We start from the raw sequence: 13,280 nt of genomic DNA, 5'->3' as shown, positions 1-13,280 counted from the left end.
TTTTCCCTCTCAGATTTTGACTTTCAGGATTCTTAACTAGTTTTCCCCACCCTTTATTTTAGTGTAGAGCATGGCAGTCAGTGATAGAAAAAAAAAAAGACGTATAGTGCATTGTTAAAGGTATCTGAATTGGCATGTTCCAATTATTCGTATTTAACGCAGTTTTAAAGACCTATAAATACTACCGTTTTATAGTGAAAAGAGCTGTTTACTATTATTGTTAGCCACTAAAAGTTCTCATGATTATGACCCTCACAAAACTCCAGATATTTTAAATGTCCCAAGTCTTCAGTGTTTTACCATTTAAATTCCTATTATTTAACTTCAAAACAATTGATGACATTCTCTCTAAAAATGTACAGAGACTTTGTAATGTTGGGGCTCCTTTACCTTTAGCCAGCACCATTTGTTGTAAATATATTTACCAGTTTAATTCAGTAAGTTCAGTTTCCAAATATGTGAAATCCAAAATATTTGTTCTTGTAGGATACACCAGTGATTTATTTAATGCTTCTCTATGTTGGTATTGTAAAAAGAAATATCTTCCTGATGTATACAATGTGAGTTTATTGGAGACAGAGTAGTTGCCCTCTAGGCAAGGACCGTATTATGTTGTTTCACAAAACGCTCTCTTGTGCTATTCATGCTAACTACAGAATGAATTTAAAGAGAAGTGTCTAGGACATTCTCCTTCCTTGAGTGGGAGTCATTTTTTAAATTTGTGGAGATGTACCATGTACTCATTTATAAAATGTCTCATTTCATTTTTGAGGAATTCAGGTTGGAATGCCAGCCATACAATAGTATAAGGAGCATAACTGGCATTAAGGCATGCACTTAAGCAATAGAAGAATTTCCTTTTCAGTGTCTTCCAAGGTCCATGAGGATGCACACTTATTTACCCAGAGAGTATGGATCTCACTATGTTTGTCCAGAGGGTGTGACTCTGTGGAGGAGAACACTTACTGGTAAGTGTCAAACTCTTATCGTATTATTTTTCAGAAAAATATGTTTAGAAATCAGTTGATTTTTAGCAGTGATAAAATCTCTTAGTCTGTGCTGGTTTCTTAACAGTGGACAGTCCCAGATGTTGAAGTCAGCACAACAGGAGAAAAACCCAAATCCTGATAAGACTTGAGGATTTTTCGAAAATTAAATGCAAAATAGTTGGGGCAAATGTTGCTGCGGGAGTCAAGACTAAGTAATGCAGTAAGAAGATATGAAGTTGGAGAGCTTCTCATGTTCTTCTTTTGCATAAAGTTTGCATACGTACAAAACCCAAGACTCTAATGACTTAAAAGGGGGCAGAATTACATCTCTTGGAACTTAAAACAGCAGACTCATGTGAACCGGAATGTACACTGTGGCCCTCACAATATATTTTAATATTTCCTGCAAAGTACTTTCTGTTTCTAAATAAAAGCTGTGTGTTCTACAACCCGTAAGTGATGTATATTGGCCACATCAAATCTTTTAAGAGTGTTTTCCAAATCCAGAATGGTTAGTGTGGAAGAGATGTTTGCTTTTAAAACAGGGAGATATGGGAGGGCTGATTTCAGAGACTATTTGCTGCTTTTTGCTTTACACCTATCATTCCTTCTCTTTTTCTTTTAGCCAAGAACTCTTAAGATATGTAATTGACTGTTGGTTGAAAAACTTTGTAAAAGTACACTTGTGTGTGTGATACAAAAGTCTGAACATGTGGTAGGGGTTTCTGGGAATTAACCATGCTACTTAAACATTTGCCACAGTGAAGCCACCATCTGATCTCCCGTACTACCACGTGAAGGATTGGGATTGATTTAAGCCATGCCTTAATAAATGATGAATGGAAGTACAGAATCCACAAGGAAGAATTCAGCACTTAGCTCTGGCATCAGGCAGACAAGGATTAAGTTTAAAGAGTTGCCAGTCACTGGCTTGCTGGCCTTCAGCAGAATATCAACAACTCCAAGTCTGTTTCTTTAGCTATAGAATAATAAATATGTTATCTCCTGGAATAATGACTGGCCATGGTGCCACCATATGAATCAAGAAGTCTGGGTACTTGGTATGCATCATGGTTGCAGAGATGCTGGGGAAGAAGATAGCAGGAACATCTTATTGACATGTTAGAGGATTGAGTGTATTTGTGTGGATCCATTTTTGTTTTGCCTTGTGTCTAATTCTACCAATCCCTAATCTTTAGGACTCAACTCAAAATCTCTTGAGGCCACCTTTTAGGAGATGTGTAAAATATATGTGAAGGGAGAGAGCATCAAGAGCAGAACGTTTAGGTGAAAGGATGAGAGATAGTCATCTGGCAGTTACTTACTGAATGCCTGCTGTGTGCTAGGAGGCAGGGTACAGCTGTGAGCACAACAGCCAGGAACTCTTGCAGTCCTGAAGTTCATGTTTAGATGTGGGAGATGGACCATAAGCACATGATCATGTTGGATGGTGGAGATAATACACCTATAATATAAAGGAGCTAGTGAGAGCTGGAGCCAGGGAGTGGCTTTCAGTATAAAATCAGGTCATCAAGGAGGAGCTCCTTGGAAAGGTAATGCTTGAATCTGGGAAAAGTGGAAAGTGGGAACAGATCTGGGAAGTCATTGAAAGGACTGGCTTTTACTGTGTGTGGGATGGAAAGACCCTGGAGAGTGTTGAACTGAAAAGTGCTGTGATCTGACTTATTTTTATAAGAATATCTCTGGCTACTCTCTAGGAACTAGTCAGTAGAGGGGAAGATATGGCGACTAGTTAACAAGTTACTGGGATAATTCAGGCTGGTGGTGATGGTGGCTTGGAACAGGGTGGTGGTGGTGGAGGTGGCAAGTGGTCAGACTCTGGAGCAGGATCGGTTGGCCGTCTGTGGTGAGTGAGGATCTGAGAGGAGCTAAAGACTGGCCTCAAAGTTTTGGGGCCAGTGACTGGAAGGAGAAGGCTGTTGTTCAGCATTTACTGAGGTGAAGATTGGAAGAGGAGCAGGTTCTGGGGAAAGGTCGGTTCAAGTGTGGACAGGATGAGATTCCTATTAGATGGCCTCATGTAGAGGAGACCGGTGGATCCGGCCAGTGGTCATTATTTAAATGCTGAGTTTGCACAAGTTACTAAATCGTAAAAGCTCTGCTTAAATGGTTTAAATCTCTGAGACGATGGTATTACAAGTAACATTTTATAGATTAAGAAAAAATACAGAGAGATTAATTTTCTTAAGGTCACAGATACGAAACTTTGTTTTATGGCTGCAAGTTTCATGTTCTACCAACTTTATTATGTTAGTTTCAAAATAGGCATTCAAGAGAAATTCCCTTAATTGACATAACTGATTAAGCAAGGTAATGCTTTTAGCTACCTTTATGTTACAAACACACACACACACACACACTCTCTCTTTCTCCTATAGAAGTTGAGGTAATATGTTTGATGAGGTTTATATGAAAGATTTTCTTTTTTACTTTTTGATGTGTTGAAAACTAATATCTCACGTAGTTTTTAACTTTGAGTATATGTTAAATTTTTTAAAAAGTGAATGGAGATGGCTATGAATATAATTTTTATAAACATTCTTATATTTTAAAAATTTCTTTTAAAAAGTTTACTGCATGGTAATTTACGTGCTTGTCATGGTTTCAAGGGGAAAATACATTTGCACAATCTTAAGTGTATTCCTTTTTTATAGTAGAATGCAAATGTTTATATTTTGAATCAGAAATACAAGTAATGAAAATACATGTGATTGTCTGACCTTTGATATTGTTGCTCTAGGTATGGTGGCAAACTGTACAATACAAATAGCAAAAATAGAAATAGAAATCTATCAAAAATCTTTACTGTATTATTTAGAGGTTTATCTATATTTATAATTTTCATTTTAAAAAGCAATGGAATCTTATTTTATTTCATAAATGCCTAAGACATTTAAACTTTTCTGTGGTGTAACAAATTAATAAGGAACAGATTAATATAGTTTTCTTAAGGTAATAATAGAAAGTACATATCATTAAAGGTCATATAGAGATACTTTGTGAAATACAACTTTGTTTGGTTTCTCTGACCTTGGATTTTTAAAAGCTTAAGGGTTTCTGATTTCTCATCTCAGTAATAGCAAACTCTTTCTGATTATGCAGGAAGTCCTGCATGTTGCAGGAGTGGAAATGCAGTTAACAGCTGCAGTGTCGTTCCTGACCATTCTACAGGAAGAATCAGTGTCAGTTCATACATATGCCCACTCCTTTCTCCAAGTCATCCTGCTACATCTGGACCACAGGGACACAGGTCAGCAGCCTGGTGTGCTTCATTCTTTACCTATTCATTATGTCTTGGATGCGGCTGTGATGTTTTTTGAATCTTGTTAGCCTGATGAGGATTACTGAATGAGGCCATGCTGCCCAAGAGTTAATCATTAGTGTGACTTAAATCAGCCACGGCTCTTTCCTTACAAAACCCGCAAAGTTCAGTGTCCTTAAAAGCGGAAGACTCATCTCATTAATTCGTCTTATGATCTATACTTTCTTCTTAGAATTTTTGAATTTTACAATATTTGTGTGTATAGTATTATTGTACAGCAAAAAATACACATTTTGGCTGAAAGGTACTCCCCCCCCCCATATTATTTTTAAAGATATAAATGTTTTCTAGATGTTGGCTAAGGAAAAAAAATAGGGGAACCTCTTCAAATACTGATAAAAATAATAATCCCATTTTATCATTAAATATTGTTGTAACTTAATGACTGAGTTGAAACAAAATTTGTGGGCATTTAATTTGGCACTTTTTTTCTGTGTCAATCAGGTGTCAGCAATGCATGGCTTGAGACTCTTCTGTCTGTGATAGAAGTATTGCCCAAAGAAACCCTAAGACATGAGGTAATACTTTTTTTTTTTTTTAGTAGATACTATTAAGTGAGTCACTCTAAGGTTTTTTGTTTTCTTTAAAAAAAATATTTAAAAAGAAAATAAGTTTATTTTCTACTCTGAAAGCGATGCATGTTCATTATAAAAATATGAGTAATACAGAAAATAGTAGGAAGAAAAATCATGGTTCTGGACTTAACCTAAAATCTGAAATATCATTTCAGATTTTTTCCCTACACACCTTTTTTGTTTGCCATATTAGTAATCATGTTGAATTTACATATGGTAATTTTTCACTTAGCATTATTTTTCTATGTTATTTTAAACTCAGTAGTATATATAAAATATTTTACTTGTTAAACATTTAAGCCTGTTTTCAGTATTTTGTTATAAATAAGGCATTAATGAGCATCTCGGTAGAGCTTTTTAAGTTTTTTTGGATGATTTTCTTAATTATAGATTCCAGAAAAGTAGAATTAGTAGAGGATTTTCATATTCTTAAGACTCTTACCAGCAATATGTGAAAATTCCTGTTTCCCTAGACCTTAACAATAGTTTTCCAATTTTATTTACTTATTTAGATTTTTTTTTACTTATTCATTTGAGAGAGACAAAGTGAGAGCATAGGCAAGGGTGAGGGTCAGAGGGAGAAAGTCAGAGGGAGAGGGAGAAGCAGACTCCCCACTCATCAGGGAGCCAGACACAGGGCTTGATCCCAGGACCCCAGGATCATGTGCTGAGACAAAGGCAGACACTTAACTGACTGAGCTACCCAGGTGCCCCAGTAGTGTTCCAATTTAGTTTTCTGGGCCAAAAAATTGAATTACATTTTAATTGGAATTTTTTTTATTATTATGCTGTTGAACATTTTTTCGTATATTTATGTCAATTTTATTCTTTTGGAATTGTCTGATCATATCCTTTGATCACTGTTTATACATGCTGTTTGTCAAGGTTGTCAATCTTTTGTTATGTTTGTTGCCAATATTTTTACTAATTTATTGTTTGTTCTTAAACTTTTAACACAGTTCATTATACCTATCTCTAAAAGTTTTAGTAAATTAAAATGAAGGAATGAGAAAATTAGAAAGGAAATTTCTTCTCTAATGAAATGATTTTTCATTCTTTGACAGCATCCCAATATTCTTTTCAAATATATCATGGTTGAAAAAAGTAGTTAATTGTCAGTGAAATGTCCTCTATATACTTCGTACAGTGTTTTTGTCCTACTTTGCCCACATATGGTTTGCGGTCCTATCTTAGTGCCAGAATACTTGTTTGAAAATGGAAGATTTACCCAGCTATGAGACTGTTTGTAAACTTAATGCCAAACATCTAGATGATTACACATATTTAAGTGTTGTATTTAATGTTGACATAGTTATTTATATTTTTTGAAGAGTGCTATATAGTAGATTGCAGTTTTTACACTAGAATGCCATATATTATTTTATGTGATTTTTAATGCACAGTTTATTTTATTTCACATCTTCAAGTTTTAAATTACAGTTATCATTATGTATTCAGCATTTCTGGCTACTTTTTTGAGAGGTAAAAAACCAGTTGACTTTTTTATTAGAGTCCTAGAGTTTTAGAACTTGGAAGGTTCTTGGTGTGACATATTATTATTAAAATTGTATTTGTTATTTAAATTCAGTTAATTAGCATATAATGTATTATTGGTTTCAGAGGTAGATGTCAGTGATTCATCAGTCTTATATAACACCCAGTGCTAGTACAGCATATTCTAATTTCCATTTTCATAGATGAGCAGCATGGGACCAGAAATAGCAAGATTACATGGACAGATTAAAGAATGGAGGCCAGAATCAGGATTGGATCTTCATAGTTCTTCACAGTTTGTCATGCCGTTGCATTTTTTAGTGCCCAGCATTGCATAATACAGTATCAGAACTGCATCCAAATGACAGAAGTACTTAGTAGAATCTATTTGAAGCTATATTGTTTTGTATCCATTTAGGATCAATATTAAAAATTTATATGGAATAAAAATAAATTTCAGACTATGTGATAATTTGGTTTTTTTCTTTTGAAAATGTACATTTCCCAACAATACTTTACATGCATACAGATCACTGCCGAATTCACCATAAGCTTTAATTCAGTTTTTATGTGCCTGATTGGTATTTAATTATGTAATTTATCATCACCTTTACCTTAATAAGCCAGAGGCAAACAAGGTGATTCAGGTTATGAGCAACCTCACATTTTAATTTAGGTTCCTTAAAAACATTTGGGACCTTAAAATATTCCTTGAGGAAAATAGCTGACATTAGTGGTAAGAATATATAAAACTTTGTGAATTTGTTCTCTAAATCTTTTCTCTTTAGATTTTGAACCCACTTGTTTCCAAGGCACAGCTTTCCCAAACAGTCCAGTCTCGTTTAGTTAGTTGTAAAATTTTAGGAAAATTGACCAACAAATTTGATGCCCATACGTGAGTATTTGTATATAATTTTTGTCTACTTTATTCAATTAAATTGATTTAAAATGTATGATGGTCATATGATTAACAATTATATTAGACTTCTATCGTTCCATACTGCATACAAGCTAGCTATTTTAACTTTATAGAATTCTTGGAAGTCTACTTGTTCAGATGCATTTCCTCTGATCTCATGGTGTTTCAAAATCAATATGGTTAAATTTTTTTCTATTTTTCATCTTAGTCTTATCTGTCACACACCTAGTGTAGTTTTGAGCATAAAATGAACATTCTATATATAGAATATACATATATTCTATAGACTTCAAAAATTGTTCAAAGCTGACCTAAAGATGGACTTTCTGATTTCTTCCATTATTGTTATGAATTTATTATTTTGAATAACTTACCTTATTTTGAGATTTCTATGGAGAAGCTATTCTCTGCCCAGATGATAAATACCAAGTGGAAAGAAAGGAATGTTGTATAATTAAGACATAAGAGTAAAATATAAAATTGAAGCATATTTTGGTTGATGGTTGTTAGACATTCCATTTGCCTCTAACCTTTCATCTTAGCTGTTTAACTGTCAATCCAAAATTAACCATTACTTTAAAAAGACCCAGACATATATATAATTTACAAGTAACAAAAGATAACATCCAAATGGGATGACATATGTAAAAATACCTTGTAAAGTATAAAGCTTTAAGGTATATTTAAGGTATATTTAAGGTATATTTGTTGTTATTAAGCTAAATAAGATTTTGATGATAATTATTTGAAAATTTTAAGTATTCTAAAACACCCATTTGCATATTCCTTTTCTTCCCTTCTAAGCATTAAAAGAGAAATACTTCCTCTGGTAAAATCACTGTGTCAAGATGTAGAATATGAAGTTCGGTCTTGTATGTGTCGGCAATTAGAAAACATAGCTCAGGGCATTGGGTAAGTATACTTTCAATTCCTTATGTCATATTCTTATTTCTGGATTTTCATATGCATATTCTGTTCCTGTGTTCCATGAGAGTGTGCTGTTGAAAGGCTAAACTTTATATGATCTTTAAAAGTGATTGTAACAAGTACCTACTGATGTGTCTGGATTAAAAGAGATTAAAGTAAAATGCTTATTAGATTTACTTCATGTTAATTTCTTTTTCACCTTAAGTTGTTTAGTAAGCATCCCAGATTCAGGAAGGGAAAATTAAATCATATAAATCACTATATCATATAAAGCATGATATAAAGCATGTTTGCACTATTACAGTAGCTCTTCTTTGGGCTAGCAGCATATTATTGGGTAATCTCAGATGGGATTACTCAGTGGAAGTCTTTGTTTCCTGTACAACTCTCGCTTCCACTGCCTATTATGTTGCTTTTCTTGTCTTTTGGATATGTGAAGCTCAGGGAAGAGACACATAGGGCAGATAGTCTTTTCTCTTCATAAAAACTGATCTTGTGTCAAAGTAGATTAAAGGAAATTTTATCTAAGAAACATTTTGGGAAATGGTTTCTTTTAAAAGAACCTAAATTGATACAAAAAACATCAGACCTCTCATTTTTAATAGAAGTTGCGCTGTTTTCACCTGGTTCTTTGTTTCACAAGCAAGGACAATCAGGTTGTTGCCATTTGCACAATTGTTAATAAAAAAATTGGGGACCAGCATTTAAGGCTTTAGAATGGCTTCAGAATGTCACACAGATTCAGGTCCTCTGTCTTGTCCACCTTGCTGAGTTGGATTTAAGTGTGCAGGAAGCTTAACATTTCAACAGAGTGATCATTTCTTTAATTTTGATTTCAGAACCAGCTTCTTTCTGATAAATCTTCAAAGGCTAGGGTGACTCTGGATCATTGTGGACCAGAAATAATTCAGTTTTGCCCAATTCTGTGTTCCTTAACCAGGATCAGAACCTATCAGAATATGCTGTTGTCTTTTGGTATTCCATTTTTTGTCATCTGACATTTTACCACTGTTAAAAACAGCCTGATCAGTGGGGTGCCTGGGTGGCTCAGTTGGTTGTGTCCGACTCTTGATTTCAGACCAGGTCATGATCTTAGAGTCCTGAGATTAAGCCCTTCATCAGGCTCCATGCTCAGTGGGGAGTCTGCTTGGGATTCACTCTCTCCCTCTGTTCTTCCTCCAGCTCACACTCTCTATATCTTCCTAAAATAAAGAAATAAAATCTTTAAAAACGAAAAACCCTAAAAAGCTCAGCCTGGTCAAGTGTGTTTCAGTTAGTCTTCTGAATAATATAGCATTATTGCTTAAAGATTAATTTACAAAAAGCAAAACTACAATCTACCTGGCTTGTTAACTTAGAATTCACTTAAGAAACTAATTTACCTGATTAAATGCATATTCATTCACTTTTGAATTCTCACATACTATTAGAACATAATCATAGGACTTTCATGGTATATCAGCTGACTACAACTAAGATCTAATTCATATTCTTTATTATCCCTTTGATAAACACATAAAACTAAAGATAGGTACACTGTTCTGTTTTTTTTTTCTTTTGGCATTGGAAATCAGGACTGTTGATAAGATCTGATAACCACAAACAAGAATTTCCTAATTCAAGGATAGAAGAATCCCTGAGATGGGTAAAAGGAGGTGGGAAGAGATATTTCAGAGATGGCTACTGATTTAAGAGAGAGGCTGCCCACTACTGCACTGGAAATTGTGTTCTACGGCAAAACCCTCCTTGGGAAGAGGCCCAAGAACAGTACAGATATGGGTTTGTAATTCTCTATTTGCTGTGGCTGGCAAGGGAACAATTACTGACCACTTTAATCAGCAATGAGCACCAGAAACTGTTATTCATTAATAAGATAATCAGGAAGCAAAATTATGAGATTCTTGTCAAGCTAGCATAGCCATATGAAATAAAGGCTGCACAACACTAGAAGGCTAGCTATGGGTTGTGCACAGCTTAGGGTCAAAGAGGACAGTTTTCAGAATAGTATAATGAAGAGTATAATGAAGAGGTCATGCACATTTGTTTATAGAAAAACAACTGTATGGAATGGACCTAGTACAGGGGTGACTAAAGAGAAAATAAACCCACAATTGTGGGATCTACAAAAAGATCCTTTAGTGTTAGAGGGGAAGAACCTCCCCTCAGCATCCAGATTGGAAAGGAAGAACATACTTTTGAAGAAGTTGATCAACACTTCTAATTCTGGTGATACAGTAAGTAAGATAACCTGAAAAATGGCCCCATTATGAATATCTGACAAAATTCAATATCCATTCAAGATAAAAACTTTCAGGAAGCTAGGAGTGAAGTGAACTTCCTCAATCTGATATACGGCATATATGAAAACCCTATGGCTAACGTTATAGTTAATGGTAGGTATTGAATGCTTTTCCTTTAAGGTAAGAACTAGTCAAGGATAGTTTTTTCAATTCTATTCCACACTGTACTGGAGGTTTTAGCTATTGAAATAAGGCAAGAGAACAAAAACCTTAAAGGTTTAAAGATCTGAAAGGAAGAAGTAAAAGGATTACTACTTACAGATGATATCATCATTTACGTAGAAAGTCCTCAGTAATTTACAAAATGGTTAGGACTAATAAATGGATTTAAAGATGTTTTAGGATATATACAAAAATTTAGATCAATGGAATGGAAAAGAGTCCAGAAATAAACCCACATATATGTAGCCAGTTGACTTTCAGCAGAGTGCCAGAGCAGTTCAGGTAAGAAAATCTTTTTGAAACCCAGTAGTGGGTGTTAACTGGATATTCATGAAACAGTGAATATTGATCCTCACCTCACACCATACATAAAGACTGATTTGAAAATTATCAATTCCTGAATATAATCAAATCAACAGCTTTCCAATCTGACATGATGTAATATTGCTGATTGGCATTTACTTAAAAGTTAAACATCTCCTTTATGACCTAGCCATTCTACTTTTAATTATTTATGCAAAGAAGTGAAAATACATGTCCTCAACAAGAATTAGATTATATATACATGTTTATTGCAGTTTTGTTTATAATAGCCCAAACTGGCACAATCTAAATGTCTAACAATAGGTGAAGGGAAAAATAAAATGTGGTTATGTTCATACAGTGAGCATATTTAGCAAGAAAAAGAAATGTAGTACTGATACATGCAATATAACATCATGGGTACATCTCAAAATCAGTATGTTAAGGGAAATAAACCAGCATATGCTATATGATAAATACAAACTGAGTGATAAAAAGCAGACCCACAATTTACCTTTGTGAGAAGCAGATTGTAGAATTCAGATATAATGGGATTGATGATTGGTTCTTGTCCTCTGCCCATAATTTTTGTCTTTTGTCAGATTAGAAGGTCATTGGGATCCCTGGGTGGCGCAGTGGTTTGGCACCTGCCTTTGGCCCAGGGCGCGATCCTGGAGACCCGGGATCGAATCCCACGTCGGGCTCCCAGTGCATGGAGCCTGCTTCTCCCTCTGCCTGTGTCTCTGCCTCTCTCTCTCTCTCTCTCTCTCTGTATGACTATCATAAAAAAAAAAAGATCAGAAGGTCATTGATGAAGGGGAGCCATGTAGGTGGGCTAAGCAAGAACAGTAGAGGCAACTTCATCTTCTTAACAAAGAGATGGGGATGATTAGGTCCCCAGTATTTCTTTAAGCCTAGGCTTCTTAAAATAGGTCAGTGGAAAAGGAACAAACAAATGAGAAGTTTCCTTGAATTGCTGTTGCTGTCCTGGCCAACCATTGAACTCAGTCAGGATCATCTTCATCAGTATCTAGCTTGAGGAGATAAGCCACCATCAGATGACATAGCCAGCACCTGGGTAGATTTGTTATCACGCAGCAAGACCCCAGAATTACGGGTTGGCTCTCTGAGCAAGCTTGCTTATTTCATCCATCTTGTTATCCCTCACCCTGTATTTTACACACCTCTCCCCTTCTGACATCATGAAAAGGTTATATTGTAACTGGAGGTTATATTTATTGACTAATAAAACTGGACTTCTATGCAAATAATAGGATCAGGCTGTCCTGATTTTTGTTCCGAACACTTAAATGCCAGAAGAGTTTTTAGTAGAAAGGATAATGATCTAGAATTCTGCCCAAACCGGGCTGGAGTTTACATGTAAAGTTAAGAAAAAGATACTCTCATAAATATATCATCATAGGCAGTGTACAACCCGTATCTATTTCCTGAAAAAGTTACTCAGCTATAATCCAGTTTGTTTAGAGGAACTGAGAGAGAATATTTGTAATTTACATGTGTGGGTCTGCCATGATGCCTTATTTCCACATAACTTTTATAATGTGACAAATGGGCAAAGAAAACAAATATATACTTCATAAAGAAGAAATACAAATGTCTAATAAACAAATTCAACTTCATTATTCAACCTCATTAGTTGTGGAGAGGTGTACTTATTGAATGCATATACATAGAGCGTCTGTCGTAAGCACTGGATTAAATATGGGGGGTGTAGGGACACCTGGGTGGCTCAGTGGCTGAGCTTCTGCCTTCAGCTCAGGGCATGATCTGGGGTCCTGGGATCGAGTCCCTTGTTGGGCTCCTTGTGGAGAGCCTGCTTTCTGCTCTGCCTATGTCTCTGCCTCTCTCTCTGTGTCTCTCATGAATAAATAAAGATCTTAAAATATCTATGTCTGTGTCTATATCTATCTATATATGTAATAGTGAAAAAGCACCTGTCTTCCAGGTGCTTAGAGTTTGATAAGAGATGTAGTCAAGTAGACAACTATTGAATAATATGTGATATTTACAAAAACAATAGGGATGCTACTTTTGCCAATGAAATTTGAAAAGTTAATGATAAATGTTTAGTGTTAGCAAAGGCCTACAGAACATCTTCACCCCCTACTGGGAGAAACATAAACTTAGAGTCCTTTTGAGTTCTACAACATAGGAAAAAAAGTTTGCTTATCTTTTACCTATATTCCATTTTTAGAGAGGAGTCTAAGGAACTAGTATTAAAGTTTATAAATAACAAGTATACTCTTA

At 35.1% G+C, this 13,280-nt stretch overlaps 1 protein-coding gene across 4 annotated transcripts in view; it reads left to right on the top strand.

Moving 5' to 3' along the window:
• PPP4R4 (protein phosphatase 4 regulatory subunit 4) overlaps positions 1-13,280 on the top strand; it is a 99,094-nt gene that overhangs the window by 47,141 nt on the left and 38,673 nt on the right. For 2 of the 4 annotated variants that reach the window (XM_041759947.1, XM_041759946.1), the window contains exons 4-7: positions 4,113-4,260; positions 4,777-4,850; positions 7,190-7,296; positions 8,125-8,232. In XM_041759947.1, coding sequence (XP_041615881.1) covers positions 4,113-4,260; positions 4,777-4,850; positions 7,190-7,296; positions 8,125-8,232 — 437 coding nt within the window. Of the gene's footprint in view, positions 1-865; positions 969-1,157; positions 1,442-4,112; positions 4,261-4,776; positions 4,851-7,189; positions 7,297-8,124; positions 8,233-13,280 lie in introns of those variants that run through there. The other 2 variants (XM_041759948.1, XM_041759949.1) reach the window with 2 other exon arrangements.

Source organism: Vulpes lagopus, chromosome 6 (genome assembly GCF_018345385.1).
Source record: "Vulpes lagopus strain Blue_001 chromosome 6, ASM1834538v1, whole genome shotgun sequence".
NCBI classification, from domain to species: domain Eukaryota; kingdom Metazoa; phylum Chordata; class Mammalia; order Carnivora; family Canidae; genus Vulpes; species Vulpes lagopus.
The sequence above is the reverse complement of the archived record's forward strand: the minus strand, read 5'-3'. Positions and strand labels throughout refer to the sequence as shown.